Source organism: Salvelinus alpinus, chromosome 31, assembly GCF_045679555.1.
Source record: "Salvelinus alpinus chromosome 31, SLU_Salpinus.1, whole genome shotgun sequence".
Taxonomy (NCBI): domain Eukaryota; kingdom Metazoa; phylum Chordata; class Actinopteri; order Salmoniformes; family Salmonidae; genus Salvelinus; species Salvelinus alpinus.
The window spans coordinates 30,231,107-30,257,966 of record NC_092116.1 but is presented as its reverse complement, the minus strand read 5'-3'; the positions used below and the strand labels follow the sequence as shown (position 1 = coordinate 30,257,966).

The 26,860-nt window shown below is 47.0% G+C and overlaps 1 protein-coding gene across 2 annotated transcripts in view; it reads right to left on the bottom strand.

The window, feature by feature from the left end:
• The window catches only part of mus81 (MUS81 structure-specific endonuclease subunit), a 49,719-nt gene extending 23,891 nt beyond the window's left edge, over window positions 1–25,828 (bottom strand). The window contains exons 1-13 of one of the 2 annotated variants that reach the window (XM_071378192.1): window positions 25,722–25,828; window positions 25,092–25,268; window positions 19,289–19,418; window positions 16,993–17,189; window positions 15,344–15,424; window positions 14,981–15,069; window positions 14,675–14,839; window positions 14,373–14,549; window positions 11,869–11,996; window positions 9,594–9,706; window positions 9,205–9,324; window positions 2,532–2,627; window positions 680–820 (exon numbers count right to left, since the gene is read on the bottom strand). In XM_071378192.1, coding sequence (XP_071234293.1) covers window positions 680–820; window positions 2,532–2,627; window positions 9,205–9,324; window positions 9,594–9,706; window positions 11,869–11,996; window positions 14,373–14,549; window positions 14,675–14,839; window positions 14,981–15,069; window positions 15,344–15,424; window positions 16,993–17,189; window positions 19,289–19,418; window positions 25,092–25,232 — 1,578 coding nt within the window. In that variant the 5' untranslated portion in view covers window positions 25,233–25,268; window positions 25,722–25,828. The remainder of the gene's footprint in view (window positions 1–679; window positions 821–2,531; window positions 2,628–9,204; window positions 9,325–9,593; window positions 9,707–11,868; window positions 11,997–14,372; window positions 14,550–14,674; window positions 14,840–14,980; window positions 15,070–15,343; window positions 15,425–16,992; window positions 17,190–19,288; window positions 19,419–25,091; window positions 25,269–25,721) is intronic. The other variant, XM_071378193.1, reaches the window with a different exon arrangement.
• Window positions 25,829–26,860: the final 1,032 nt, after the last annotated feature.

Below are 26,860 nucleotides of genomic sequence, written 5' to 3'. Positions count from 1 at the left end.
GAGGGTTAACATACACCTCTCTCACTGTCTGACACTGTAGAGAGACAGGGAGAGGGTTAACATACACCTCTCTCACTGTCTGACACTGTAGAGAGACAGGGAGAGGGTTAACATACACCTCTCTCACTGTCTGACACTGTAGAGAGACAGGGAGAGGGTTAACATACACCTCTCTCACTGTCTGACACTGTAGAGAGACAGAGAGAGGGTTAACATACACCTCTCTCACTGTCTGACACTGTAGAGAGACAGAGAGAGGGTTAACATACACCTCTCTCACTGTCTGACACTGTAGAGAGACAGAGAGAGGGTTAACATACACCTCTCTCACTGTCTGACACTGTAGAGAGACAGGGAGAGGGTTAACATACACCTCTCTCACTGTCTGACACTGTAGAGAGACAGGGAGAGGGTTAACATACACCTCTCTCACTGTCTGGCACTGTAGAGAGACAGGGAGAGGGTTAACATACACCTCTCTCACTGTCTGACACTGTAGAGAGACAGGGAGAGGGTTAACATACACCTCTCTCACTGTCTGACACTGTAGAGAGACAGAGAGAGGGTTAACATACACCTCTCTCACTGTCTGACACTGTAGAGAGACAGAGAGAGGGTTAACATACACCTCTCTCACTGTCTGACACTGTAGAGAGACAGAGAGAGGGTTAACAAACACCTTGTTCTTGACAGCTCCTTGGTTGAACTCTGGGAAGGAGATGAGAGAACAGGAGGGGTCCTCTCTCTCCCTCCCTCCACACTCTTCCTCGTTCTGTCCATCCCCCTCCAGCTCCCTGGAGCGACAGACCAACGTACGGTTCTAAATCAGAAAACAATGAAAATCAGTGAACACCATTTGATGAATAATGATATATATGGACACATCAGGGAACAGCGCCAGAGTTGGCATTTACCGTTATATTACCGCTATATTACCGTTATATTACCGTTATATTACCGTTATATTACCGCTATATTACCGTTATATTACCGCTATATTACCACTATATTACCGTTATATTACCGCTATATTACCACTATATTACCATTATATTACCACTATATTACCGCTATATTACCGCTATATTACCATTATATTACCGTTATATTACCGCTATATTACCGCTATATTACCATTATAGTATCACTATATTACCATTATATTACCACTATATTACCATTATATTACCGTTATATTACCATTATATTACCGTTATATTACCGTGACATTACCAATATTTTACCATTCTATTAACATTATATTACCATTATATTACCATTATATTACCACGATATTACCGCTATATTGCCACTATATTACCATTATATTACCGCTATATTACCGCTATATTACATTATAGTATCAATATATTACCACTATATTACCATTACATTATCAATATTTTACCATTATATTACCACTATATTACCATTATATCACCATTATATTACCACTATATTACAATTATATTACCGCTGTATTACCATTATATTACCACTATATTACCATTATATTACCATTACATTACCAATATTTTACCATTATATTACCATTACATTACCGCTATATTACCGCTATATTACCGCTATATTACCAATACTTTACCATTATATTACCATTATATTACCGTTCTATTCAGTATGGGGCTAGAGTCAAATGCTGAATACTGTAGTTACCTTTTTAGTTTTAAAATGTTAATTCTATTCAAAATAATGTAGAATCCAAAACAGCAATATCATGACCTGGTATAGCTTGGTGAGGAATCTGGTCAGTTGTGTGTATAGTTACCAGTGGAGTATACCACCAGTCAAAAGGTTAGAACACCTACTCATTCAAAGGTTTTCTTTATTTTTACTATTTTCTACGTTGTAGAATAATAGTGAAGACATAAAAAACTATAAAATAACACATATGGAATCATGTGGTAACCAAATAAAGTGTTAAACAAATTAAAATACATTTAGATTCTTCAAAGTAGCCACCCTTTGCCTTGATGACAGCTTTCCACATTCTCTCAACCAGCTTCACCTGGAATGCTTTTCCAACAGTCTTGAAGGAGTTCCCACATATAATGAGCACTTGTTGGCTGCGGTCCGACTCATCCCAAACCAACTCAATTGGGTTGAGGTCGGGTGATTGTGATTTTTTGCATTGCACCTTACCCAATTCCCGAAATTAAACTGAAAGAAAAGTTATTGTACAAATCCCTCAGGTTATGGTGGGATATAGGCTTTCAGAAGTGCCTCAGGTAATGGTGGGATATAGGCTTTCAGAAGTGCCTCAGGTAATGGTGGGATATAGGCTTTCAGAAGTGCCTCAGGGTATGGTGGGATATAGGCTTTCAGAAGTGCCTCAGGCTATGGTGGGATATAGGCTTTCAGAAGTGCCTCAGGTAATGGTGGGATATAGGCTTTAAGAAGTGCTATGGTCAGGCATCTGGTCAAGTGTGTGTGTGTGTGTGTGTGTGTGTGTGTGTGTGTGTGTGTGTGTGTGTGTGTGTGTGTGTGTGTGTGTGTGTGTATATAGTTACCTGGTATAGCTTGGTGAGGTATCGGGTCATGACAGTGAGGTAGGCTACAGACTCCTTCACATCCTGGACTCTCTTCACAAAGAAGCCATCTACCACCTGACAGAGTTGGAAAGGTAAGCTATAGCCAATAGTCATAAAACACGGCCAATAGTCATAAAACACGGCCAGTAGTCATGAAACACGGCCAGTAGTCATGAAACACGGCCAGTAGTCATGAAACACGGCCGGTAGTCATAAAACACGGCCGGTAGTCATGAAACACGGCCAGTAGTCATAAAACACGGCCAGTAGTCATAAAACACGGCCAGTAGTCATGAAACACGGCCAGTAGTCATGAAACACGGCCAGTAGTCATGAAACACGGCCAGTAGTCATAATACACGGCCAGTAGTCATAATACACGGCCAGTAGTCATAATACACGGCCAATAGTCATGAAACACGGCCAATAGTCATAAAACACGGCCAGTAGTCATGAAACACGGCCAGTAGTCATGAAACACGGCCAGTAGTCATTAAACACGGCCAGTAGTCATTAAACACGGCCAGTAGTCATAATACACGGCCAGTAGTCATAATACACGGCCAGTAGTCGTAATACACGGCCAGTAGTCGTAATACACGGCCAGTAGTCGTAAAACACGGCCAGTAGTCGTTAAACACGGCCAGTAGTCGTGAAACACGGCCAGTAGTCGTGAAACACGGCCAGTAGTCGTGAAACACGGCCAGTAGTCGTGAAACACGGCCAGTAGTCGTGAAACACGGCCAGTAGTCGTGAAACACGGCCAGTAGTCGTGAAACACGGCCAGTAGTCGTGAAACACGGCCAGTAGTCATGAAACACGGCCAGTAGTCATGAAACACGGCCAGTAGTCATGAAACACGGCCAGTAGTCGTGAAACACGGCCAGTAGTCATGAAACACGGCCAGTAGTCATGAAACACGGGTCGTATGTCTGCTGTAGAGGGGGGGTCTCAGGTTGTATTAACTATAGTCTGCTGTAGGGGGGTCTCAGGTTGTATTAACTATAGTCTGCTGTAGGGGGGGTCTCAGGTTGTATTAACTATAGTCTGCTGTAGAGGGGGGGGGTCTCAGGTTGTATTAACTATAGTCTGCTGTAGGGGGGGTCTCAGGTTGTATTAACTATAGTCTGCTGTAGGGGGGGTCTCAGGTTGTATTAACTATAGTCTGCTGTAGAGGGGGGGTCTCAGGTTGTATTAACTATAGTCTGCTGTAGGGGGGTCTCAGATTGTATTAACTATAGTCTGCTGTAGGGGGGGGTCTCAGGTTGTATTAACTATAGTCTGCTGTAGGGGGGGGTCTCAGGTTGTATTAACTATAGTCTGCTGTAGGGGGGTCTCAGGTTGTATTAACTATAGTCTGCTGTAGGGGGGGGGTCTCAGGTTGTATTAACTATAGTCTGCTGTAGGGGGGTCTCAGGTTGTATTAACTATAGTCTGCTGTAGGGGGGTCTCAGGTTGTATTAACTATAGTCTGCTGTAGGGGGGGGGGTCTCAGGTTGTATTAACTATAGTCTGCTGTAGAGGGGGGGTCTCAGGTTGTATTAACTATAGTCTGCTGTAGGGTTGTCATGAAACACGGCCAGTAGTCATGAAACACGGCCAGTAGTCATGAAACACGGCCAGTAGTCATGAAACACGGCCAGTAGTCATGAAACACGGCCAGGTAGTCATGAAACACGGCCAGTAGTCATGAAACACGGCCAGTAGTCATTAAACACGGCCAGTAGTCATGAAACACGGGTCAGCTATAGTCTGCTGTAGAGGGGGGGTCTCAGGTTGTATTAACTATAGTCTGCTGTAGGGGGGTCTCAGGTTGTATTAACTATAGTCTGCTGTAGAGGGGGGGTCTCAGGTTGTATTAACTATAGTCTGCTGTAGGGGGGGTCTCAGGTTGTATTAACTATAGTCTGCTGTAGGGGGGGGGTCTCAGGTTGTATTAACTATAGTCTGCTGTAGGGGGGGGTCTCAGGTTGTATTAACTATAGTCTGCTGTAGGGGGGTCTCAGGTTGTATTAACTATAGTCTGCTGTAGGGGGGGGGTCTCAGGTTGTATTAACTATAGTCTGCTGTAGGGGGGTCTCAGGTTGTATTAACTATAGTCTGCTGTAGGGGGGTCTCAGGTTGTATTAACTATAGTCTGCTGTAGGGGGGGGGGTCTCAGGTTGTATTAACTATAGTCTGCTGTAGAGGGGGGGTCTCAGGTTGTATTAACTATAGTCTGCTGTAGGGGGGTCTCAGGTTGTATTAACTATAGTCTGCTGTAGGGGGGTCTCAGGTTGTATTAACTATAGTCTGCTGTAGGGGGGTCTCAGGTTGTATTAACTATAGTCTGCTGTAGGGGGGTCTCAGGTTGTATTAACTATAGTCTGCTGTAGGGGGGTCTCAGGTTGTATTAACTATAGTCTGCTGTAGGGGGGTCTCAGGTTGTATTAACTATAGTCTGCTGTAGGGGGGGTCTCAGGTTGTATTAACTATAGTCTGCTGTAGGGGGGTCTCAGGTTGTATTAACTATAGTCTGCTGTAGGGGGGGTCTCAGGTTGTATTAACTATAGTCTGCTGTAGGGGGGTCTCAGGTTGTATTAACTATAGTCTGCTGTAGGGGGGGGTCTCAGGTTGTATTAACTATAGTCTGCTGTAGGGGGGGTCTCAGGTTGTATTAACTATAGTCTGCTGTAGGGGGGGTCTCAGGTTGTATTAACTATAGTCTGCTGTAGGGGGGGTCTCAGGTTGTATTAACTATAGTCTGCTGTAGGGGGGGTCTCAGGTTGTATTAACTATAGTCTGCTGTAGGGGGGGTCTCAGGTTGTATTAACTATAGTCTGCTGTAGGGGGGGTCTCAGGTTGTATTAACTATAGTCTGCTGTAGGGGGGGGTCTCAGGTTGTATTAACTATAGTCTGCTGTAGGGGGGGGGGTCTCAGGTTGTATTAACTATAGTCTGCTGTAGGGGGTCTCAGGTTGTATTAACTATAGTCTGCTGTAGGGGGGTCTCAGGTTGTATTAACTATAGTCTGCTGTAGGGGGGGGGGTCTCAGGTTGTATTAACTATAGTCTGCTGTAGGGGGGGGTCTCAGGTTGTATTAACTATAGTCTGCTGTAGGGGGGGTCTCAGGTTGTATTAACTATAGTCTGCTGTAGGGGGGGGTCTCAGGTTGTATTAACTATAGTCTGCTGTAGGGGGGGGGGGGGGTCTCAGGTTGTATTAACTATAGTCTGCTGTAGGGGGGGGGTCTCAGGTTGTATTAACTATAGTCTGCTGTAGGGGGGGGTCTCAGGTTGTATTAACTATAGTCTGCTGTAGGGGGGGGGTCTCAGGTTGTATTAACTATAGTCTGCTGTAGGGGGGGGGTCTCAGGTTGTATTAACTATAGTCTGCTGTAGGGGGGGTCTCAGGTTGTATTAACTATAGTCTGCTGTAGGGGGGGGGGTCTCAGGTTGTATTAACTATAGTCTGCTGTAGGGGGGGGGTCTCAGGTTGTATTAACTATAGTCTGCTGTAGGGGGGGGGTCTCAGGTTGTATTAACTATAGTCTGCTGTAGGGGGGGGGTCTCAGGTTGTATTAACTATAGTCTGCTGTAGGGGGTCTCAGGTTGTATTAACTATAGTCTGCTGTAGGGGGGGGGTCTCAGGTTGTATTAACTATAGTCTGCTGTAGGGGGGGGGTCTCAGGTTGTATTAACTATAGTCTGCTGTAGGGGGGTCTCAGGTTGTATTAACTATAGTCTGCTGTAGGGGGGGGGTCTCAGGTTGTATTAACTATAGTCTGCTGTAGGGGGGGGGGTCTCAGGTTGTATTAACTATAGTCTGCTGTAGGGGGTCTCAGGTGTACCTGCGTATTAACTATAGCCTGCTGTAGGGGGTCTCAGGTGTACCTGTGTATTAACTATAGCCTGCTGTAGCGTGGTCTCAGGTTGTATTAACTATAGCCTGCTGTAGGGGGTCTCAGGTTGTATTAACTATAGTCTGCTGAAGGGGGTCTCAGGTGTACCTGCGTATTAACTATAGTCTGCTGTAGGGGGTCTCAGGTTGTATTAACTATAGCCTGCTGTAGGGGGTCTCAGGTGTACCTGCGTATTAACTATAGCCTGCTGTAGGGGGTCTCAGGTGTACCTGTGTATTAACTATAGCCTGCTGTAGCGTGGTCTCAGGTTGTATTAACTATAGCCTGCTGTAGGGGGTCTCAGGTTGTATTAACTATAGTCTGCTGAAGGGGGTCTCAGGTGTACCTGCGTATTAACTATAGCCTGCTGTAGGGGGTCTCAGGTGTACCTGCGTATTAACTATAGTCTGCTGTAGGGGGTCTCAGGTTGTATTAACTATAGTCTGCTGAAGGGGGTCTCAGGTGTACCTGTGTATTAACTATAGCCTGCTGTAGGGGGTCTCAGGTGTACCTGTGTATTAACTATAGCCTGCTGTAGGGGGTCTCAGGTGTACCTGCGTATTAACTATAGCCTGCTGTAGCGTGGTCTCAGGTTGTATTAACTATAGCCTGCTGTAGGGGGTCTCAGGTTGTATTAACTATAGTCTGCTGAAGGGGGTCTCAGGTGTACCTGCGTATTAACTATAGCCTGCTGTAGGGGGTCTCAGGTGTACCTGCGTATTAACTATAGTCTGCTGTAGGGGGTCTCAGGTTGTATTAACTATAGTCTGCTGAAGGGGGTCTCAGGTGTACCTGTGTATTAACTATAGCCTGCTGTATGGGGTCTCAGGTGTACCTGTGTATTAACTATAGCCTGCTGTAGGGGGTCTCAGGTGTACCTGCGTATTAACTATAGCCTGCTGTAGGGGGTCTCAGGTGTACCTGCGTATTAACTATAGTCTGCTGTAGGGGGTCTCAGGTTGTATTAACTATAGTCTGCTGAAGGGGGTCTCAGGTGTACCTGCGTATTAACTATAGCCTGCTGTAGGGGGTCTCAGGTTGTATTAACTATAGCCTGCTGTAGCGTGGTCTCAGGTGTACCTGTGTATTAACTATAGCCTGCTGTAGGGGGTCTCAGTGTTGTATTAACTATAGTCTGCTGTAGGGGGTCTCAGGTGTACCTGTGTATTAACTATAGTCTGCTGTAGGGGGGTCTCAGGTTGTATTAACTATAGCCTGCTGTAGGGGGTCTCAGGTGTACCTGTGTATTAACTATAGTCTGCTGTAGGGGGGTCTCAGGTTGTATTAACTATAGCCTGCTGTAGGGGGTCTCAGGTGTACCTGTGTATTAACTATAGCCTGCTGCAGCGTGGTCTCAGGTGTACCTGCGTATTAACTATAGCCTGCTGCAGCGTGGTCTCAGGTGTACCTGTGTATTAACTATAGCCTGCTGTAGCGTGGTCTCAGGTGTACCTGTGTATTAACTATAGCCTGCTGCAGCGTGGTCTCAGGTGTACCTGTGTATTAACTATAGCCTGCTGTAGCGTGGTCTCAGGTGTACCTGTGTATTAACTATAGCCTGCTGCAGCGTGGTCTCAGGTGTACCTGTGTATTAACTATAGCCTGCTGCAGCGTGGTCTCAGGTGTACCTGTGTATTAACTATAGCCTGCTGCAGCGTGGTCTCAGGTGTACCTGCGTATTAACTATAGCCTGCTGTAGCGTGGTCTCAGGTGTACCTGTGTATTAACTATAGCCTGCTGCAGCGTGGTCTCAGGTGTACCTGTGTATTAACTATAGCCTGCTGCAGCGTGGTCTCAGGTGTACCTGTGTATTAACTATAGCCTGCTGCAGCGTGGTCTCAGGTGTACCTGTGTATTAACTATAGCCTGCTGCAGCGTGGTCTCAGGTGTACCTGTGTATTAACTATAGCCTGCTGCAGCGTGGTCTCAGGTGTACCTGTGTATTAACTATAGCCTGCTGTAGCGTGGTCTCAGGTGTACCTGTGTATTAACTATAGCCTGCTGCAGCGTGGTCTCAGGTGTACCTGTGTATTAACTATAGCCTGCTGCAGCGTGGTCTCAGGTGTACCTGTGTATTAACTATAGCCTGCTGCAGCGTGGTCTCAGGTGTACCTGTGTATTAACTATAGCCTGCTGCAGCGTGGTCTCAGGTGTACCTGTGTATTAACTATAGCCTGCTGCAGCGTGGTCTCAGGTGTACCTGTGTATTAACTATAGCCTGCTGCAGCGTGGTCTCAGGTGTACCTGTGTATTAACTATAGCCTGCTGCAGCGTGGTCTCAGGTGTACCTGTGTATTAACTATAGCCTGCTGCAGCGTGGTCTCAGGTGTACCTGTGTATTAACTATAGCCTGCTGTAGCGTGGTCTCAGGTGTACCTGTGTATTAACTATAGCCTGCTGCAGCGTGGTCTCAGGTGTACCTGTGTATTAACTATAGCCTGCTGCAGCGTGGTCTCAGGTGTACCTGTGTATTAACTATAGCCTGCTGCAGCGTGGTCTCAGGTGTACCTGTGTATTAACTATAGCCTGCTGTAGCGTGGTCTCAGGTGTACCTGTGTATTAACTATAGCCTGCTGCAGCGTGGTCTCAGGTGTACCTGCGTATTAACTATAGCCTGCTGCAGCGTGGTCTCAGGTGTACCTGCGTATTAACTATAGCCTGCTGCAGCGTGGTCTCAGGTGTACCTGCGTATTAACTATAGCCTGCTGCAGCGTGGTCTCAGGTGTACCTGTGTATTAACTATAGCCTGCTGCAGCGTGGTCTCAGGTGTACCTGTGTATTAACTATAGCCTGCTGTAGCGTGGTCTCAGGTAAACTCAGGTGAGCAGCAGCAGAGCCACACTCCTCCACCAGGTAGATGGGCTTCTGTAGACCACACCTCTTCAGACGAAACTGAGGGAGAAAGAGCATGAAATGTCTGGAAACTAACTGCAGGGAGAAAGAGCATGAAATGTCTGAAAACTAACTGAGGGAGAAAGAGCATGAAATGTCTGAAAACTAACTGCAGGGAGAAAGAGCATGAAATGTCTGGAAACTAACTGAGGGAGAAAGAGCATGAAATGTCTGGAAACTAACTGCAGGGAAAAAGCATTATGTTGATGAGTCCTGCGCGAGCGCACACACACACACACACACACACACACACACACACACACACACACCTTCTGTTCCCTGAATCGCCCGTCGATGATGCTACCACACAAGTCGTCCATCCTCTTCCTCTCGATGATGTAATCAAGGACCAGCTCCCTACTTGGGGGGGCACGCAACTGACCTGGAGGGGGGAGGGAGAGAGAGAAAGAGAGAGCGAGCGGGATGGGGAGAGAGAGAGGGATGGGGAAAGAGAGAGGGAGAGAGCGAGAGCGAGTGGGATGGGGAGAGAGAGCGAGAGAGTAGGTTGAAAATAAAACAGTGGATATTCAAAAGAACCTGTAAAAAAATATTTCACATTAACTTCTTATGGCTAGGGGGCAGCATTTTCACATTTGGATGAAAAGCATGCCCAGAGTAAACTGCCTGCTACTCAGTCCCAGTTGCTAATTTATGATTTGGATAGAAAACACTCTGAAGTTTCTAAAACTGTTTGAATGATGTCTGTGAGTATAACAGAACTCATATGCTAGGCGAAAACCTGAGAAAAATCCAACCAGGAAGTGGGAAATCTGAGGTTTGTAGTTTTTCAACTCTTGGCCTATCGAATACACAGTGTCTATGGGGTCATTTTGCACTTCCTAAGGCTTCCACTAGATGTCAACAGTCTTTAGAACCTTGTTTGATGCTTCTACTGTGAAGTGGGGGCGAATGAGATGGGATTGAGTAAGGTCTCTGCCAGAGAGCCACGAGCTGACCATGCGCCCTCACGTGAGAGCGACCTGCTTTCCATCGCATTTCTGAAGACAAAGGAATTCTCCGGTTGGAACATTATTGAAGATTTATGTTGAAAACATCCTAAAGATTGATTCTATACTTTGTTTGACATGTTTCTACAAACTGTAATATGACTTTTCGTCTGATTTTTTGCCTGGACCTGCCCGCGCGTCGTGAGTTTAGATTGTGTACTGAACGCGCGAACAACAAGGAGGAATCTGGACATAAATGATGGACTTTATGGAACAAATCAAACATTTATTCTGGAACTGGGATTCCTGGGAGTGCATTCTGATGAAGATCATCAAAAGTAAGTGAATATTTATAATGCTATTTCTGACTTATGTTGACTCCAACATGGCGGATATCTTTTGGGGTTGTGTTGGTCTCTGAGCGCCGTACTCAGATTATTGCATGGTTTGCTTTTTCCGTAAAGTTTTTTTGAAATCTGACACAGCGGTTGCATTAAGGAGAAGTATATCTTTAAATCTGTGAATAACACTTGTATCTTTTATCAATGTTTATTATGAGTATTTCTGTAAATTGATGTGGCTCTGTGCAAATTCACGGGATGTTTTGGAGGCAAAGCCAAATGTAAACTGAGGTTTTTGGATATAAATATGAACTTGATCGAACAAAACATACATATATTGTGTAACATGTTGTCCCGGGAGTGTCATCTGATGAATATCAAAGGTTAGTGATTAATTTTATCTATATTTCTGCTTTTTGTGACTCCTCTCTTTGGTTGGAAAATCGCTGTATGCTTTCTGTGACTAGTTGCTGACCTAACATAATGATATGTTCTGCTTTTGCCGAAAAGCTTTTTTGAAATCGGACACTGTGGTTGGATTAACGAGAATTTTATCTTTAAAATGGTGTCTAATACTTGTATGTTTGAGAAATTTGAATTATGAGATTTCTGTTGATTGAATAGCGGAACCCCAGTCCTAGACAGGTCCAGGTCCAGAGGAAAATGTCAGATAGAACAGTGAATCACGGCCCTTTACAAGGTCGCCATCTAGTGGATAAACATGATATACAGTCTACTATTGACATTCATCACGCCCTCGCTTTCAGCACCCAGGGGGAAAGGACTTTTAGTACCCAGGGGTGGAAAGGACTTTTAGTACCCAGGGGGGGAAGAGACTTTTAGTACCCAGGGGGAAAGGACTTTTAGTACCCAGGGGGGAAGAGACTTTTAGTACCCAGGGGGGAAAGGACTTTTAGTACCCAGGGGGGAAAGGACTTTTAGTACCCAGGGGGGAAAGGACTTTTAGTACCCAGGGGGGGAAGAGACTTTTAGTACCCAGGGGGGAAAGAGACTTTTAGTACCCAGGGGGGGAAGAGACTTTTAGTACCCAGGGGGAAAGAGACTTTTAGTACCCAGGGGGAAAGAGACTTTTAGTACCCAGGGGGAAAGAGACTTTTAGTACCCAGGGGGAAAGAGACTTTTAGTACCCAGGGGGAAAGAGACTTTTAGTACCCAGGGGGGAAAGACTATTAGCGCCCAGGGGGAAAAATACTTTTAGTACCCAGGGGGAAAAGAAGACGAGCTCAGTGTGTTACCTGACACGGGAGCGACCCTCTCCTTGGCCACCCACAGGAAGTCACCTACGTTTAACTTCCTGACGTCAAAGGTTACGCCGTTCCTCTGCAGCTCCTTCACCAGCTCCTGCTTACAGGCCGTGCTGCCCCTACACACACACACACACAGGAGGAACGCATTAACACACACTAGGGCTGGGAATTACCAAGGATCTCACAATACCATATTATCATGACAATTTGGTGATTCTACCTGCATTGCGATTCTCATGATTCTACCTGCATTGCGATTCTCATTAATCTATCTGCATTGCGATTCTCGTGATTCTACCTGCATTGCGATTCTCATGAATCTACCTGCATTGCGATTCTCGTGAATCTACCTGCATTGCGATTCTCGTGAATCTACCTGCATTGCGATTCTCGTGAATCTACCTGCATTGCGATTCTCGTGATTCTACCTGCATTGCGATTCTCGTGATTCTACCTGCATTGCGATTCTCGTGATTCTACCTGCATTGCGATTCTCGTGAATCTACCTGCATTGCGATTCTCATGAATCTACCTGCATTGCGATTCTCATGATTCTACCTGCATTGCGATTCTCATGAATCTACCTGCATTGCGATTCTCATGAATCTACCTGCATTGCGATTCTCATGATTCTACCTGCATTGCGATTCTCATGATTCTATCTGCATTGCGATTCTCATGATTCTACAAGCATTGTGATTCTCATGATTCTATATGCATTGTGATTCTATATGCATTGAGATTCTATATGCATTGTGATTCTCATGATTCTACATGCACTGTGATTCTCATGATTCTACATGCACTGTGATTCTCATGATTCTATATGCTTTGTGATTCTATATGTATTGTGATCCTCACGATTCTATATGTATTGTAATTCTCATGATTCTATATGTATTGTGAATCTATATGCATTGTGATTCTCGTGATTCTATATGCATTGTGATTTTATTCATTGTGATTCTCATGATTCTATATGCATTGTGATTCTATATGTATTGTGATTCTCATGATTCTATATGTATTGTGATTCTATATTCATTGTGATTCTCATGATTCTATATGCATTGTGATTTTATTCATTGTGATTCTCATGATTCTATATGCATTGTGATTCTACATGTATTGTGATTCTCATGATTCCGTATGCATTGCAATTCTCATGAATCTACCTGCATTGCGATTCTCGTGAATCTACCTGCATTGCGATTCTCGTGAATCTACCTGCATTGCGATTCTCGTGAATCTACCTGCATTGCGATTCTCATGAATCTACCTGCATTGCGATTCTCATGAATCTATATGCATTGTGATTCTATATGCATTGTGATTCTATATGCATTGTGATTCTCATGATTCTACATGCACTGTGATTCTCATGATTCTATATGCACTGTGATTCTCATGATTCTATATGCTTTGTGATTCTATATGTATTGTGATCCTCACGATTCTATATGTATTGTGATTCTCATGATTCTATATGTATTGTGATTCTATATGCATTGTGATTCTCATGATTCTATATTTATTGTGATTCTATTTGTATTGTGATTCTCATGATTCTATATTTATTGTGATTCTACATGTATTGCGATTCTCATCATTCCATATGTATTGTGATTCATGATTCTGTATGCATTGTGATTCTCAATGTATTGTGATTCTATTTGTATTGTGACTCATGAATCTATATGCATTGTGATTCTCATGATTCTATATGCATTGTGAATCTATATGCATTGTGATTCTCATGATTCTATATGCATTGTGATTCTCATGATTCTATATGCATTTTGATTCTCATGATTCTATATGCATTGTGATTCTATATGCATTGTGATTCTCGTGATTCTATATGTATTGTCATTCTATATGCATTGTGATTCTCATGATTCTATATGTATTGTGATTCTCATGATTCTATATGCATTGTGATTTTATTCATTGTGATTCTATATGTATTGTCATTCTATATGCATTGTGATTTTATTCATTGTGATTCTCATGATTCTATATGCATTGTGATTCTATATGCATTGTGATTCTCATGATTCTATATGTATTGTGATTCTACATGTATTGTGACTCTCATGATTCTATATGTATTGTGACTCTCATGATTCTATATGCATTGTGATTCTCATGATTCTATATGCATTGCGATTGGATACTGTGATTTTATTTGCTATTGGATGTTCCCAACATATTCCTCACCATATGTCTGCTAGAGACAGAGAGAGCCATTAGAAAATTAGTTTTGATCAGTCATGGAAACACAAGACCTGAACACTAAATTGTCTCCCTATTTAAAAAAAGATGGAGAACGAGCTATGAAGGAAAAATACTGGATGATATGATATATAGTCAACAAAATATTTCCCAATATGTAACTACCGATTTTTCCCCCCCACCACTAGCACGCATTCATGTTGTGTTCTACACAGAAACCTCAAACTCAACCACACCTATACAGACAGACCTCTTACCCAGTAGTCTCAATGAAGTCCACACATAGCACAATGTCATAACTGCCTGGGTACAGACAGCCTCCAGCCGGCCTAGTCTTTGTCTCTGCAGCCTGGGGCTTTTCTGAGGAGTTTACCCCAGGCACCTCACTCCCTCTCTGGGCAACATAGGCTGCCGGGGTAGGCCCCGCTATGGGCCTAACACAGGCCGAGAGAAAGAGAGAGAGAAACGAATCTTAGTTAATTACATTACTACAATAATCAAACAAAACCCATCCAAAACACCAATGATAAAACATAATTTGTGTCTCTCATTCACTCACTCTGTTCTCTTCTTTTTCTCATCTTCCTCGGCAGTAAGATCAACAACACCGGGCCCACTTCCCTCCTCTTCTTCCCCCAGGTCACTCCTCCTGTCCTCTTCTTGTTCTCTCTCTCCGTCCTCTAGTCTCTGTGCCAGGGCCAAACCCAGCTCAGTCAGGGAATACCTAGGAGAGGGGGGGATGAGGGACAGACAGAGAGAGAGATGGAAAGAGATCACTACAGGGTAACAGACGAAGAGGAACAAACGAGGTAGAAAGAACACGGAGCGTTTGAAAAAGAAGACAAGGTGTTGTCTTGTCGTTTACCTGGCGGGGTTGTGTGTCTTCTGGACCAAGTCTTTCTGTATCAGTGTGCTCACTGACGACCAGGCTGTGTATTTACTACCTAGATCAGGCTACAGGCAACGAGAGGGATGAGAGGACAGGGGGGGGGGGGACAAGGGGGAGGAGGACAGGAGGAAGGGGGACAGGGGGGATGGGACAGGGGGAGGAGGACAGGAGGGAGGGGGACAGGGGAACAGGGGGGAGGAGGACAGGAGGGAGGGGGACAGGGGGGAGGGGGACAGGGAAAAAGAGGGTATGTTAGAGTCATTGATTGTTTGTGCTAGCATGACAAGAGACCAAGTTCAACGTTGTAGCAAATGTTGTCTGAATGTGGCTCAGACTCACCACAGAGAAGGACTTGTCAGACAGATGCTGGGCCTCAGCCTGTAGCTCCAGTTTAAACATAAAGCCCTTACCCCCAGGAACCTAGAGAGAGGACAGGGGGAGGGGCTATCAATGTCACACGCCTGAGAAAACAAAACAGCATCTTACTTACATTTACTGGGAATCACAGTGCACAGATCCTTCTGTTTTTTAATAGAGGAGGGAAAGATGAAGGATCGGGAGAGAGGCACAGGGAGCGAGGGGAGAGGGAGCGAGGGACAGGGATAGGGAGCGAGGGACAGGGATAGGGAGCGAGGGGAGAGGGACAGGGAGCGAGGGGAGAGGGACAGGGAGCGAGGGGAGAGGGACAGGGAGCGAGGGGAGAGGGACAGGGAGCGAGGGGAGAGGGATAGGGAGCGAGGGGAGAGGGACAGGGAGCGAGGGGAGAGGGACAGGGAGCGAGGGGAGAGGGACAGGGAGCGAGGGGAGAGGGACAGGGAGCGAGGGGAGAGGGACAGGGAGCGAGGGGAGAGGGACAGGGAGCGAGGGGAGAGGGACAGGGAGCGAGGGGAGAGGGACAGGGAGCGAGGGGAGAGGGATAGGGAGCGAGGGGACAGGGAGCGAGGGGAGAGGGACAGGGAGCGAGGGGAGAGGGACAGGGAGCGAGGGGAGAGGGACAGGGAGCGTGGGGAGAGGGACAGGGAGCGAGGGGAGAGGGACAGGGAGCGAGGGGAGAGGGACAGGGAGAGGGACAGGGAGCGAGGGGAGAGGGACAGGGAGCGTGGGGAGAGGGACAGGGAGCGAGGGGAGAGGGACAGGGAGCGAGGGGAGAGGGACAGGGAGCGAGGGGAGAGGGACAGGGAGCGAGGGGAGAGGGACAGGGAGCGAGGGGAGAGGGACAGGGAGCGAGGGGACAGGGAGCGAGGGGAGAGGGACAGGGAGCGAGGGGAGAGGAAAAGGGAGCGAGGGGAGAGGGATAGGGAGCGAGGGGAGAGAGACAGGGAGCGAGGGGAGAGGGACAGGGAGCGAGGGGAGAGGGACAGGGAGCGAGGGGAGAGGGACAGGGAGCGAGGGGAGAGGGACAGGGAGCGAGGGGAGAGGGACAGGGAGCGTGGGGAGAGGGACAGGGAGCGAGGGGAGAGGGACAGGGAGCGAGGAGAGAGGGACAGGGAGCGAGGGGAGAGGGATAGGGAGCGAGGGGACAGGGAGCGAGGGGAGAGGGACAGGGAGCGAGGGGAGAGGGACAGGGAGCGAGGGGAGAGGGACAGGGAGCGTGGGGAGAGGGACAGGGAGCGAGGGGAGAGGGACAGGGAGCGAGGGGAGAGGGACAGGGAGAGGGACAGGGAGCGAGGGGAGAGGGACAGGGAGCGTGGGGAGAGGGACAGGGAGCGAGGGGAGAGGGACAGGGAGCGAGGGGAGAGGGACAGGGAGCGAGGGGAGAGGGACAGGGAGCGAGGGGAGAGGGACAGGGAGCGAGGGGAGAGGGACAGGGAGCGTGGGGAGAGGGACAGGGAGCGTGGGGAGAGGGAGCGAGGGACAGAGAGCGAGGGACAGAGAGCGAGGGACAGAGAGCGAGAACAGACCTGAGACTCTCTGTAGAGTGTTAACAGACCTGAGACTCTCTGTAGAGTGTTAACAGACCTGAGACTCTCTGTAGAGTGTTAACAGACCTGAGACTCTCTGTAGAGTGTTAACAGGACAGCATATCCACCAGACCTCTTCTGGGGCACGTATTCCCTTTTCCTCCTCCCTCCTTCCCTCTCTTTCCTAGAGGGCTGTTTGGTGGGCTGAGCCAGGTTGTTGTTGCTACGGCGACTAGGGGCCACCGTCACACCGCTGGGAAGGGAGTGGATGGGAGCGTCCGGACCTGGAAGGGGGTGGGAGGGATGGGGAGGAGAAACTTATGATCAATCTATCACTCCATTCATCTCTTCACATTTCTCTATCGCCCCCTTTCTACAGTCCAGAATACACCCCCCATCCTTTATCCATCTCTCTCTCTCTGTATCCATCCATCTCCCTCCCTCTCTCTCTGTATCCATCCATCCATCCATCTCCCTCCCTCTCTCTCTGTATCCATCCATCCATCCCTCTCTCTCTGTATCCATCCATCCATCTCTCTCTCTCTCTGTATCCATCCATCCATCTCTCTCTCTCTGTATCCATCCATCTCCCTCTCTCTCTCTCTGTATCCATCCATCCATCCCTCTCTCTCTGTATCCATCCATCCATCCCCCTCTCTCTGTATCATCCATCCATCTCTCTCTCTGTATCCATCCATCCATCCCTCTCTCTGTATCCATCCATCCATCTCTCTCTCTCTGTATCCATCCATCTATCTCTCTCTCTCTGTATCCATCCATCCATCCCTCTCTCTCTGTATCCATCCATCCATCTCTCTCTCTGTATCCATCCATCCATCCCCCTCTCTCTGTATCATCCATCCATCTCTCTCTCTGTATCCATCCATCCATCCCCCTCTCTCTGTATCCATCCATCTCTCTCTCTCTGTATCCATCCATCCCCCTCTCTCTGTATCCATCCATCTCTCTCTCTCTGTATCCATCCATCTCTCTCTCTCTGTATCCATCCATCTCTCTCTCTGTATCCATCCATCTCTCTCTCTGTATCCATCCATCTCCCTCTCTCTCTGTATCCATCCATCTCCCTCTCTCTCTGTATCCATCCAACTCTCTCTCTGTATCCATCCATCTCACCATTCTCTCTGTATCCATCCATCTCTCTCTCTGTATCCATCCATCTCCCTCTCTCTCTGTATCCATCCATCTCCCTCTCTCTCTGTATCCATCCATCTCTCTCTCTGTATCCATCCATCTCTCTCTCTCTCTGTATCCATCCATCTCTCTCTCTCTCTGTATCCATCCATCTCTCTCTCTGTATCCATCCATCTCTCTCTCTGTATCCATCCATCTCTCTCTCTCTCTGTATCCATCCATCTCTCTCTCTGTATCCATCCATCTCTCTCTCTCTCTGTATCCATCCATCTCTCTCTCTCTCTCTGTATCCATCCATCTCTCTCTCTGTATCCATCCATCTCCCTCTCTCTCTGTATCCATCCATCTCCCTCTCTCTCTGTATCCATCCATCTCCCTCTCTCTCTGTATCCATCCATCTCTCTCTCTGTATCCATCCATCTCTCTCTCTGTATCCATCCATCTCTCTCTCTGTATCATATCTCTCTCTCTCTGTATCCATCCATCTCTCTCTCTCTCTGTATCCATCCATCTCCCTCTCTCTCTGTATCCATCCATCTCTATCTCTCTCTGTATCCATCCATCTCTCTCTCTCTGTGTGTATCCATCTCTCTCTCTCTCTGTATCCATCCATCTCTCTCTCTGTATCCATCCATCTCTCTCTCTGTATCATCTCTCTCTCTCTCTGTATCCATCCATCTCTCTCTCTCTCTGTATCCATCCATCTCTCTCTCTCTCTGTATCCATCCATCTCTCTCTCTGTATCCATCCATCTCTCTCTCTGTATCATCTCTCTCTCTCTCTGTATCCATCCATCTCTCTCTCTGTATCCATCCATCTCTCTCTCTCTCTGTATCCATCCATCTCTCTCTCTGTATCATCTCTCTCTCTCTCTGTATCCATCCATCTCACCATTCTCTCTGTATCCATCCCCATCTCTCTCTCTGTATCCATCCCCCTCTCTCTCTCTGTATCCATCCATCTCTCTCTCTGTATCATCTCTCTCTCTCTCTGTATCCATCCATCTCTCTCTCTGTATCATCTCTCTCTCTCTCTGTATCCATCCCCATCTCTCACTCTGTATCATCTCTCTCTCTCTCTGTATCCATCCATCTCTCTCTCTGTATCATCTCTCTCTCTCTCTCTGTATCCATCCCCATCTCTCTCTCTGTATCATCTCTCTCTCTCTCTGTATCCATCCATCTCTCTCTCTGTATCCATCCATCTCTCTCTCTGTATCCATCCATCTCACCATTCTCTCTGTAATGCCTCTGTAACTTCTCATCCAGTATCTTGCAGATTCCGTCTCCAAAGTTCTGTAGAATCTTAGCCTCTCGAGCGTTCTGGAGGGGGAGGGGGTACTTCTTCAACGAGCTGATAGCCTGGTAACACAGAGAGGGGGGGGGGGGGTACTTCTTCAACGAGCTGATAGCCTGGTAACACAGAGAGGGGGAGGGGGTACTTCTTCAACGAGCTGATAGCCTGGTAACACAGAGAGGGGAGGGGGTACTTCTTCAACGAGCTGATAGCCTGGTAACACAGAGAGGGGGAGGGGGTACTTCTTCAACGAGCTGATAGCCTGGTAACACAGAGAGGGGGGGAGGGGGTACTTCTTCAACGAGCTGATAGCCTGGTAACACAGAGAGGGGGGGGGGGTACTTCTTCAACGAGCTGATAGCCTGGTAACACAGAGAGGGGGAGGGGGTACTTCTTCAACGAGCTGATAGCCTGGTAACACAGAGAGGGGGGGGGGGGTACTTCTTCAACGAGCTGATAGCCTGGTAACACAGAGAGGGGGGGGGGTACTTCTTCAACGAGCTGATAGCCTGGTAACACAGAGAGGGGGAGGGGGTACTTCTTCAACGAGCTGATAGCCTGGTAACACAGAGAGGGGGAGGGGGTACTTCTTCAACGAGCTGATAGCCTGGTAACACAGAGAGGGGGAGGGGGTACTTCTTCAACGAGCTGATAGCCTGGTAACACAGAGAGGGGGGGGGGGGTACTTCTTCAACGAGCTGATAGCCTGGTAACACAGAGAGGGGGAGGGGGTACTTCTTCAACGAGCTGATAGCCTGGTAACACAGAGAGGGGGAGGGGGTACTTCTTCAACGAGCTGATAGCCTGGTAACACAGAGAGGGGGGGGGGGGGTACTTCTTCAACGAGCTGATAGCCTGGTAACACAGAGAGGGGGGGGGGTACTTCTTCAACGAGCTGATAGCCTGGTAACACAGAGAGGGGGAGGGGGTACTTCTTCAACGAGCTGATAGCCTGGTAACACAGAGAGGGGGAGGGGGTACTTCTTCAACGAGCTGATAGCCTGGTAACACAGAGAGGGGGGGGGGGTACTTCTTCAACGAGCTGATAGCCTGGTAACACAGAGAGGGGGAGGGGGTACTTCTTCAACGAGCTGATAGCCTGGTAACACAGAGAGGGGGAGGGGGTACTTCTTCAACGAGCTGATAGCCTGGTAACACAGAGAGGGGGAGGGGGTACTTCTTCAACGAGCTGATAGCCTGGTAACACATGGGGGGGGGAGTACTTCTTCAACGAACTGATAGCCTGGTAAGAGAGGGGGAGGGGGTACTTCTTCAATGAACTGATAGCCTGGTAAGATGGAGAGGGAGTACTTCAATGAACTGATAGCCTGGTAAGAGAGGGGGAGGGGGTACTTCTTCAATGAACTGATAGCCTGGTAAAACGGAGAGGGGGTACTTCAATGAACTGATAGCCTGGTAAGACGGAGAGGGGGTACTTCAATGAACTGATAGCCTGGTAAGAGAGGGGGAGGGGGTACTTCTTCAATGAACTGATAGCCTGGTAAAACGGAGAGGGGGTACTTCAATGAACTGATAGCCTGGTAAGACGGAGAGGGGGTACTTCAATGAACTGATAGCCTGGTAAGACGGAGAGGGGGTACTTCAATGAACTGATAGCCTGGTAAGACGGAGAGGGGGTACTTCAATGAACTGATAGCCTGGTAAGACGGAGAGGGGGTACTTCAATGAACTGATAGCCTGGTAAGACGGAGAGGGGGTACTTCAATGAACTAATAGCCTGGTAAGAGAGGGGGAGGCGTAATTCTTCAACGAACTGATAGCCTGGTAAAACAGAGAGGGAATACTTCAATGAACTGATAGCCTGGTAAGACAGAGAGGGGGTACGTCTTCAACTAACTGATAGCCTGGTAAGACGGAGAGGGAGTATTTCAACGAACTGATAGCCTGGTAAGACGGAGACGTGTGGGATATGCAACAGAAAAGGTGTCTTGCTAGCTAATAGCGTTCTTCAGCGCAGGCTTTTGTTCCCAGCCCAGCACTACCACACCTGATTCAACCGACTATCTTCCGGCGCCGAAAAGAGATGGCCGCCTCGCTTCGCGTTCCTTGGAAAATATGCAGTATTTTGTTTTTTTATGTGTTATTTCTTACATCGGTACCCCAGGTAATCTTAGGTTTCATTACATACAGTCGGGAGGAACTACTGAATATACGATTAACGTCAACTCATCATCGTTCCTACCAGGAATATGACCTTCCCGAAACGGATCCAGTGTTTTGCCTTCCACCCAATACAATGGATCTGATCCCAGCCGGCGACCCTGTGCGACGCCGAAAAAGGGGCAAACGAGGCGGTCTCGTGGTCAGGCTTCGGAGACGGGCACATCGCGCTCCACTCCCTAGCATACTACTCGCCAATGTCCAGTCTCTTGACAATAAGGTTGACGAAATCCGAGCACGGGTAGCATTCCAGAGAGACATCAGGGATTGCAACGTGCTCTGCTTCACGGAAACATGGCTAACTCAAGAGACGCTAACGGAGTCGGTGCAGCCAGCTGGTTTCTTCATGCATCGCGCCGACAGAAACAAACATCTTTCCGGTAAGAAGAGGGGCGGGGGGGTATGCCTTATGATTAACGAGACGTGGTGTGATCATCATAACAACACACAGGAACTCAAGTCATTCTGTTCACCTGATCTAGAACTCCTCACAATCAAATGTCGACCGCATTATCTACCAAGGGAATTCTCTTCAATCATAATCACAGCCGTATATATTCCCCCCCAAGCAGACACATCGATGGCCCTGAACGAACTTTATCTGACTCTTTGTAAACTGGAAACCACACACCCTGAGGCTGCATTCATCGTAGCTGGGGATTTTAACAAGGCTAATCTAAAAACAAAACTCCCTAAATTCTATCAGCATATCGATTGTGCTACCAGGGCTGGAAAAACCCTAGATCATTGTTATACTAATTTCCGCGACGCATATAAGGCCCTCCCCCGCCCCCCTTTCGGAAAAGCTGACCACGACTCCATTTTGTTGATTCCAGCCTACAAACAGAAACTCAAACAACAAGCTCCCGCGCTCAGGTCTGTTCAACGCTGGTCCGACCAATCTGAATCCACGCTTCAAGACTGCTTCGATCACGCGGATTGGAATATGTTCCGCATTGCGTCCAACAACAATATTGACGAATATGCTGATTCGGTGAGCGAGTTCATTAGGAAGTGCATTGACGATGTCGTACCCACAGCAACGATTAAAACATTCCCAAACCAGAAACCGTGGATTGACGGCAGCATTCGCGTGAAACTGAAAGCGCGAACCACTGCTTTTAACCAGGGCAAGGTGACCGGAAGCATGACCGAATACAAACAGTGTAGCTATTCTCTCCGCAAGGCAATCAAACAGGCTAAGTCCCAGTACAGAGACAAAATCGAGTCGCAATTCAACAGCTCAGACACAAGAGGTATGTGGCAGGGTCTACAGTCAATCACGGATTACAAAAGAAAACCAGCCCCGTCGCGGACCAGGATGTCTTGCTCCCAGACAGGCTAAACAACTTTTTTGCCCGCTTTGAGGACAATACAGTGCCACTGACACGGCCCCCTACCAAAACCTGCGGGCTCTCCTTCACTGCAGCCGAGGTGAGTAAAACATTTAAACGTGTTAACCCTCGCAAGGCTGCAGGCCCAGACGGCATTCCCAGCCGCGTCCTCAGAGCATGCGCAGACCAGCTGGCTGGTGTGTTTACGGACATATTCAATCAATCCTTATCCCAGTCTGCTGTTCCCACATGCTTCAAGAGGGCCACCATTGTTCCTGTTCCCAAGAAAGCTAAGGTAACTGAGCTAAACGACTACCGCCCCGTAGCACTCACTTCCGTCATCATGAAGTGCTTTGAGAGACTAGTCAAGGACCATATCACCTCCACCCTACCGGACACCCTAGACCCACTCCAATTTGCTTACCGACCCAATAGGTCCACAGACGACGCAATCGCAACCACACTGCACACTGCCCTAACCCATCTGGACAAGAGGAATACCTATGTGAGAATGCTGTTCATCGATTACAGCTCAGCATTTAACACCATAGTACCCTCCAAACTCGTCATCAAGCTCGAGACCCTGGGTCTCGACCCCGCCCTGTGCAACTGGGTCCTGGACTTCCTGACGGGCCGCCCCCAGGTGGTGAGGGTAGGTAACAACATCTCCACCCCGCTGATCCTCAACACTGGGGCCCCACAAGGGTGCGTTCTGAGCCCTCTCCTGTACTCCCTTTTCACCCACGACTGCGTGGCCATGCACGCCTCCAACTCAATCATCAAGTTTGCGGATGACACTACAGTGGTAGGCTTGATTACCAACAACGACGAGACGGCCTACAGGGAGGAGGTGAGGGCCCTCGGAGTGTGGTGTCAGGAAAATAACCTCACACTCAACGTCAACAAAACAAAGGAGATGATTGTGGACTTCAGGAAACAGCAGAGGGAGCACCCCCCTATCCACATCGACGGGTCAGTAGTGGAGAAGGTGGAAAGTTTTAAGTTCCTCGGTGTACACATCACGGACAAACTGAATTGGTCCACCCACACAGACAGCGTTGTGAAGAAGGCGCAGCAGCGCCTCTTCAACCTCAGGAGGCTGAAGAAATTCGGCTTGTCACCAAAAGCACTCACAAACTTCTACAGATGCACAATCGAGAGCATCCTGTCGGGCTGTATCACCGCCTGGTACGGCAACTGCTCCGCCCACAACCGTAAGGCTCTCCAGAGGGTAGTGAGGTCTGCAGAACGCATCACCGGGGGCAAACTACCTGCCCTCCAGGACACCTACACCACCCGATGTCACAGGAAGGCCATAAAGATCATCAAGGACAACAACCACCCAAGCCACTGCCTGTTCACCCCGCTATCATCCAGAAGGCGAGGTCAGTACAGGTGCATCAAAGCAGGGACCGAGAGACTGAAAAACAGCTTCTATCTCAAGGCCATCAGACTGTTAAACAGCCACCACTAACATTTAGCGGCCGCTGCCAACATACTGACTCAACTCCAGCCACTTTAAAAATGGGAATTGATGGAAATTATGTAAAAATGTACCACTAGCCACTTTAAACAATGCCACTTAATATAATGTTTACATACCCTACATTACCCATCTCATATGTATATACTGTACTCTATATCATCTACTGCATCTTGCCATCTTTATGTAATACATGTACCACTAGCCACTTTAAACTATGCCACTTTATGTTTACATACCCTACAGTACTCATCTCATATGTATATACCGTACTCTATACCATCTACTGCATCTTGCCATGCCGTTCTGTACCACCACTCATTCATATATCTTTATGTACATATTCTTTATCCCTTTACACTTGTGTGTGTGTATAAGGTAGTAGTTGTGGAATTGTTAGGTTAGATTACTTGTTGGTTATTACTGCATTGTCGGAACTAGAAGCACAAGCATTTCACTACACTCGCATTAACATCTGCTAACCATGTGTATGTGACTAATAAAATTTGATTTGATTTGATTTGAACTAGTCAAGGTCTGGATGATAATCTTGTTAGCAATGAGTCAGGTGTTTACGCGCTGGTCTGGAACGAAAGCCTGCACACCCCGAGGGACCCCAGTGACATGCAGAAAGTGTCCTGGGGTATAAAGGCTTTTGTTCCAGACCCAGCAGCTTATGTAGCGAGTTACCTTGTGATACACCTAGTGCAAGTCATTATAGCCCGAGTGTGTTTGTTTACCTTCTGATAAACGTACTGTGTCTTCTGTCCCTTCTCTGCCGCCTGGTCCCGTAGCTCTGACAGCCACTGGAGGAAGAGGGGGTTGGGGCACGGGGGCAAGGTGCGCTTCCTACCCAGACGGACATGCTCTACAGCTGGCATCACTGTGTCTCTAGTCCAGCCACATGGCTAATGGTACTGGGAGAGAGAGAGAGATAAAGACATGCGGAGTGTTGTTGTTGATTTGCTCCGCGCCCAGCACACCTTTTCCCGTTTTCTAAACGTTTTACGCATGTGCTAACGTTATACAAAACGCTGTGAAGAAAACAGCTGCTGCCGATTTTTTTTTTTAAACATTCCATTTAAGACGATATTTTATAAATAAAGTTTATTAAATAGTCTACTCAACTAAACTACAAGAACATTAAAGTAACGGTACATCTGCCACAATAACTTGTGTTTAACAGCTGTTAGATGATAAACTAGCTACAGTAGCTACACATTGAAGTTGATTAGCAAGCTAACGTTAGCTGGCTAACAATCTGCAGTCACTGTCTGCTCTGCCAATATTTAAAACAGCGCGTTGGATGAATACACATAATGTAAAGTCAGATCTGTTTTTATATTATTAATAGTTTCATTAAAAAGTACCTTTAGTTTGCTGGTTCTGTTTCAACCACGCAACCTGCCGCCTTCCGAGTCAAAGGGTCATGTGACATGCAAGGAGCAAAACGTTTGATACGATCCGACAGCGTATTAGCGCCATCCGTCGGCGACAATACAACTTTAAAAGTTACAACTGTATCTTGTATCAAGTAAAGAAAGATGAAAGTCAACGATGTAGTCTAATGCACAATGAAGCTACATGCACAAAATAATATTTTATTTAAACGCGAGGTAGGAAGCCTACGTGCAGAACCAATTGTTAACCTTTAAGTGAAGCACAGGTGGTCGTTTTCAAATCAGTATTATGAAATGTTAACTCAGTAAACATGCTTGTGACTTTCAAAATTGCCATTGTTTGTTATATATTAGCCTACAAATGTGTAGCCCAAAGATTTCCAGATAAATAGACCTTTTAATGCAATTGTTTTCCCAAATCAGGCTCCCGTGTACCGTTAACGCCCGAGAACCGCCTCCGAGTACAGAACGCAGAAGGAGATTTTCCGTTGGATTCCATCAACAAGACCAAACAACGACCAACTGGAATCTACTGCCTCAGACGCTACTCCCACCCTACTTTCCTCTCTCTCTCACCCTACTTTCCTCTCTCTCTCTCTCCCCTCTCACCCATCGCTATCTCGCTCCCCTAGGTCTCAATTAAATTAAATTCAAAGGGCTTTATTAGCATGGGAAACGTGTTTACACCAAAGAAAGTGAAATAGATAAAACAAAAGTTAAATAAACATTAAACATTACACTCACCAAAGTTCCAAATTAATAGACATGTCATATTATGTCTATTAACGGTGTTATTTTTTAAATTTTATTTAACTAGGCAAGTCAGTTAAGAACAAATTCTTAATTTCAATGACGGCCTACCCGGGAACAGTGGGTTAACTGCCTTGTTCAGGGGCAGAACAACAGATTTTTACCCTGTCAGCTCGGGGATTTGATCTAGCAATCTTTCCGTTACTAGTCCAACGCTCTAACCACTAGGCTACTAGTACAAAAGGGTACAAAAAGTACAAAAGGGAAAATAAATAAACATAAATATGGGTTGTATTTACAATGGTGTTTGTTCTTCACTGGTTGCCCTTTTCTTGTGGCAACAGGTCACACACCTTGCT